The sequence below is a fragment of the Chinchilla lanigera genome, unplaced genomic scaffold (genome assembly GCF_000276665.1).
Source record: "Chinchilla lanigera isolate Chin_1 unplaced genomic scaffold, ChiLan1.0 scaffold00066, whole genome shotgun sequence".
Classification (NCBI taxonomy): domain Eukaryota; kingdom Metazoa; phylum Chordata; class Mammalia; order Rodentia; family Chinchillidae; genus Chinchilla; species Chinchilla lanigera.
Genome location: NW_004955467.1, coordinates 11,982,297 through 11,987,771, shown reverse-complemented (window position 1 = coordinate 11,987,771; position 5,475 = coordinate 11,982,297). Strand labels below are relative to the sequence as shown.

At 55.4% G+C, this 5,475-nt stretch overlaps 1 protein-coding gene across 2 annotated transcripts in view; it reads left to right on the top strand.

The window, feature by feature from the left end:
- Positions 1-5,475, top strand: part of Pitpnm3 (PITPNM family member 3) — a 78,208-nt gene that overhangs the window by 63,617 nt on the left and 9,116 nt on the right. For both annotated transcript variants that reach the window (XM_013522224.1, XM_005399663.2), the window contains exons 14-17: positions 1,610-1,726; positions 4,117-4,233; positions 4,568-4,716; positions 4,946-5,095. In XM_013522224.1, coding sequence (XP_013377678.1) covers positions 1,610-1,726; positions 4,117-4,233; positions 4,568-4,716; positions 4,946-5,095 — 533 coding nt within the window. The remainder of the gene's footprint in view (positions 1-1,609; positions 1,727-4,116; positions 4,234-4,567; positions 4,717-4,945; positions 5,096-5,475) is intronic.

Genomic DNA, 5,475 nt, shown 5'->3' with positions numbered 1-5,475 from the left:
ATCCTCCTGCCTCAGCCCCCTGAGTGCTGGGATTACAGGTGTGCACCACCATGCCCAGCACCCTGGCATGGTGGCAACACTGAGAGGCAGCACTGAGAAGGCTTTGGGCACTTAAACAAGGGAGGGGATGACATGGTCAGAGAGTGGGTTTTATAAAGAACATTCACTTCTGAGTGGCTCGCAGAGTGGTACTTGCTAGAAAATGAAATTGAAATGAAGTAGGGGAATAGAGCAGTGTGTCAGCGTGGAGAGGGGGGCAACTTGTTCCTGCTCCTCCCTGCAGCTCCGTGTCCTGGTCTTTAGAGTGGCAGGTGCAGCGGGAAGACGAGTGACGAAAGGAGCCTGGGGAAATGGGACGGGAGAAGGTGTGGGCAGCTGGATGGCCAAGGTCGGGGTAGAATCTTAACCTGAGGTCAGTGAGAAGCCCCCGTGGGGCTGTGAGCAAGGGACACCTACCACTTGACTTGTGTTTTGGGAGGGAGACTCTGGGGCTGTTGCTTTGGGAGCAGGAGAGGAAGTGCGAGTTCCCGGGGAGGCGAGGGCAGCGGCTCAGCTTAGAGAAGGCGGCTTGGAGGAGGGTCCAGGGCGGAGGCGCCAAAGAGGCGGGCACCGCGCTCTGGTGGCAGCGCTCTGAGGTCTGGGACAGGTGGGGAGGCAGAAAGGAGCCCAGCGGGTCCTGCTTTCCCTGGCGTAACTATGGGGTGCCATTTCCTGGAGTGGGGACGAGGCTGTGTGGCGGAAGCCGCAGCCTGGGGTTCCTGGTAGCTGCTGGGGAGGGAAGCAAGTAGAAGAGCCCAGAGCTTAGCGAAGAGATCAGGATGAGAGCCGAAAATGCGGAAGTGGTCTGCACTGGGACAGCGCTCAAGCCAGTGACGAGCACCGAGGGGTCACTAGAGAGGGGCGGGTGGGAAAGACCCCAGAGTTCCAGCTGGCGAGGACCTACAGAGACAGCAGAGGATGCCCCTTGAGGTCAGGGGGGAACTCAGAGCGGGCAGGCGGCAGTGAACCTTGAGTTGGACGGGATGGAAGCCCCAGGGCCGGGGCTGGAGTGGCGCTGGAACCAGGGGCATGAAGCCTGTTGGAGTGGCAGAGGAGAGGGGCGGGGAGGAGGAGAAGGAGCCTAGGAGAAGTCGTGTGTTTTGCTGCAAGGGAGACCAGGGGTGTGAGGAAGCTGGGGAGGCAGAAAGGGTTCTGGGAGAGAGCTTTTCTTTAGGACGGGCGCTATCCAGGCGTAGATGGGTGGAAAGGAAGCGGTCCAGGAGCGTCTAGTCCCAGAGGCGGGCCCGGGCAGGGGATGTTGCTGGAGTGATGACAGTGAGCAGGGGGAAGGGCTGGGTTCTGGGTTCTTGGGGTGCAGGAAGGAGGGCAGAGAGTGGGCGCAGGCCTGGAGAGCAGAGGCTGCTCCCCAGAATAGAGCTGCTTGGGTGTCAGTGCTGTGGCGCAGCTGTCAGGCCAGGCTCTTGGGCCTCCAGCCTCCCGAGGGGCCTTGGCTGGGAAGTGGGGAGGCCCCAGGAGGGCCTGGCTGGCCACAAGCCGGCGGGCTGTGACACCCCAGGAGGAGCCAGAGGGCCACGAGCATCTGCCCAGGACCCTGCTTGGCTTTGGCCAGGTGATGCGCTACGAGAGCGTGAGCGTCAAGGAGAGTGCTGGCCTGGACCCCGCAGCACTGAGCCCCAGCAACCCCCGCGAGAAGTGGCTCCGCAAGCGGACCCAGGTCAAGCTGCGGGTAGGTGCCTGCCTGCCTGGGGTTGCAGGCCTTGGGACTGTGGCCCGGGGGGGTCGGGCTGCCCCAGGGTTGGCGCATCCACATAGCAGATAAGAGCTTCAATTTGTCTTTGGAGGTTAGTACCCACATAGCTGGGATGCAGACCCATATTTACCATGACAGAGGGAGACATGGATTAGAATGAAAAAGGATTGTGAGGACAGTTCATACAGGACTTCTCTGAAAAGGAGACTCCTCTGTAGGGTATCAGAGGATGAATAGGAGTTTGGGATGCATACATTCATTACTCATGCAGCAAACTGTCATCAGTGCCTACTCTGTCTCGGTGTTTCTGCCAGGACCATGTTACAGTCTGAGGCTATACATAGATACAGCCATTGTGTGCTGGGCAGCTCCAGTCTGGTGGGAGGATTACATAGGGACCCCAGGACAGTCCTCAAAGGTACAGGGTGATCAGTGTTTCAGGAATCAATTATTCCTTTTGCAGATACATTCATTGATATATAATTTACATATATAACTCCTCCATTTTAAACTCTACTGTTTAGAACATGTTTATCATCTGCAAAAAGAAAATGCATTCTTCAGCCATCTTGTCATATCCTCAGCCCCTCTCTTTTCTCTAAGCAATCATTAATTTATTTTCTGTCTCTGTAGATTTGCCTATTCTGGGCATTTCATTCAAATGAAACCATATAATCTGTGATCTTCTGTGTCTGGCTTCTTTCACTTAGCCTAATGTTTTCAAGGTTCATCCATGTTGCAGCATGTATCAGAACTTCATTTTTTTCATGGCTGAGTAATACTTCACTGCATGGGTAGACTGTATTTCATTTATCTGTTGACAACTGATGGACATTTGGGTTCTTTCTACCTTTTGGCTATCATGATCATGACTCATGGTGCTGTAAATAATCATGCATATGTTTGTGTGTGGGCGTACGCCTTCATTTCTCTTGGGTTCAACCTAGGAGGGGAATGGCTGGATCGGATGGTAACTCTGGGTTTAGTCATTTGAGGAACCTCCAGACTGTTTTCCACGGTGGCTGCACCATTGTACACACTGAGCAGCCGTGTATGAGGGTTCTGATTTCTCCACGTCTCAGCAGCGCCTGTGATTGTCTGTCCCTTTGATTGTAGTCATCCTAGGGCATGCCGGGGGATCTCATTATGGTTTGGATTTGCATTTCCCTGGTGTTAACTACTTCACATGCACATTTCCATGATCAGCCCTTCCTTCCGCAGGGCTCCTGTAAGAGAGCCGTGTCCCCCACTTTGATGGGTGCTTCCAGGGCAGGGCCCACGGCTGCTGTTTTGCAGGGACCGTGTAAGTGAGGTGCCCGTGGGTGTTTGTGGAATTGAATCAAAGGATCATAGGAGTTGAGAGGAGGTTTTGAGTCTGGTCTTAGCAGGTGGGCTGGAATGTGGGAGCAGAGGGTCAGGAATGGCATACGGAGTGGGAGGCGCAGCGTGAGTGAAGGCGTGGAGGCCCCTGCAGAGCCGGGCCTGAGAGTGGAAGTTGCCCAGGCCAGGCTCAGAATGCTGAACTCAGAACTGGGACTTCATGCAGAGTGCGGGGAGCCGGTCTGACAAGGTGCTAATGGAGCTGAGCTTTACAAGGATGTCGGGGGCAGGTTTTGGATAGGGAACTCCATTAGAAAACCCTAGCAGATCGAGGCAATGGGTAGTGTGGGTGTGGCAGAGACACCTGTGCGGCCAGTGCTACCAGGAAGGATCAGCAGATTGGGAGATGTGGGTTTCAAAGGCCAGCCTGGGAATGGTGTGCAGTCAGGGCTGACACAGGTCTTGGAGCTACAGAATGAACTAAAGGCAGAAGTGAAGAGAAGCAATGCTGAGATGGTTATAGAGAACGTGATACGCTGTTCTCATTGCTCCAAAATAGCCTGGGTTGGGTGAGGCTGGGGAGAATGAGGCCAGAATGGCAGTGGGCTGTGAGCAGCGGCGCTGCGGCCAGGCTGAGGGGCACTGCTGTGTTATTCTCTCTGTGTTTTTGAAATTTTCCACTAAAAGAAGAAGGATGCCAAGTGGCTTGGATGTGAGCGATGATGCAGAGGGAGAAGTGGAAGGTGATTGGGCAGTTTCCAGCCTAGGACTCGAGAAGACAGTAGGACACAAGGTCCAGTTGTCACTTCAGGGGCAGGCAGGGTGGCAAAAGCAGTACCTCCATGACAAGCCCAGGGTGTCTTGAAGATAGTATTAGTGGCTCATGTCTCTTCTCTTATGGAAACCTGTCTCTGAATCCCTAGCAGAAGTTTGGAGAGCCACGATTCCATAGGTCCACACCCCTCCAGCCATCCTGAGTGCTTCCTGACATAGCGAGCTGAAGCCCTGCTTGCAGAGGCTGAGCCGGATTCTTTCTGTCCTTCCAGAATGTCACTGCTAATCACCGGGCCAATGATGTGATTGCTGCTGAAGACGGCCCCCAGGTCCTGGTGGGACGCTTCATGTATGGGCCTCTCGACATGGTGGCTCTGACTGGAGAGAAGGTACTGAGGGCCAGGTATCCCCCATCAGCAGGTCCACCTGTGCCAGATGCGACGTGAGGGGCGAGGGTTTCTGGAGGGTTGAGCTGCCTGTGATGAGAGCAGAGAACAAGGAGCCACTCACCTGGCACAGGCAGATCAGGGGCAAAGTGAGGGATGCACTGGGAGACCTGGCTGCAGTGGAGGGAGGGAAGGAGAATTGGGAAAATCCAAGAATGCAGCAGTAACCTGCATGCCAGGGCCTGGTGCCCTGGGAGAAAGCTCCCAGCCCAGCCTCTCTGCCAAGCCTGCACCCCCCAGCCTGCATTGAGTCCCCTCCCTCCTTCACCGCCTGCAGGTGGACATCCTGGTGATGGCAGAGCCATCCTCGGGCCGCTGGGTACACCTGGACACAGAGATCACCAACAACAGCGGTCGGATCACATACAATGTGCCCCGGCCCCGGCGCTTGGGGATTGGTGTGTACCCCGTGAAGATGGTTGTCAGGTAGGACCCGGGGGGTGTTCTCATGTGGGCCTTTCCCATTTCCACTGCCATTCTAGCAGTGTCTGTCCAGAAGACAGGTCCTTGGCCCAAGCTCTCTGCATGGAGAGGGGACAGTGGAAGAAGCCACCAGCTGTGGTGTCAGGAGATGCTGCTCGGACCATCTCTCATCCTGGCCCCACACTAGCTCTGACTCCAGCCACAGCTGACACGGGTGTCCTGTGCCTTTCAGGGGTGACCAGAGCTGTGCGATGAGCTACCTCACAGTGCTGCCCAGGGGCATGGAGTGCGTGGTGTTCAGTATCGACGGGTCCTTTGCGGCCAGCGTGTCCATCATGGGCAGTGACCCCAAGGTCCGGCCAGGTGCAGTGGATGTGGTACGGTGAGTGCCACCTCCCATGCAAGAGTGTCCCCTCTGGCACAGGAGCCAGAGGCCCCCGGGGAATGGCATTGCTTTTCTTGGTTTGCACTAAGAATTCTCTAGTCCGATGTGGTGGTGCACGCCTGTAATCCCAGCACAGGGATTGGGAGCCTTGGGAGGCTGAGACAGGAGATATCACTGTCAGTTCAAAGACCAGCTTGGACTACAAGACTCTGTCTCAAAAAAAAAATTTGCTGGATCTCTGGGGCTGGGAGCTGAAAAGTCCTGGCTTTACCTACAATAGTAACTTACTGAGGATTCTTGGAAAATCTATCTCCCACTTTTATTTCCTCCTCTCCTCTCCTCTCCTCTCCTCTCCTCTCCTCTCCTCTCCTCTCCTC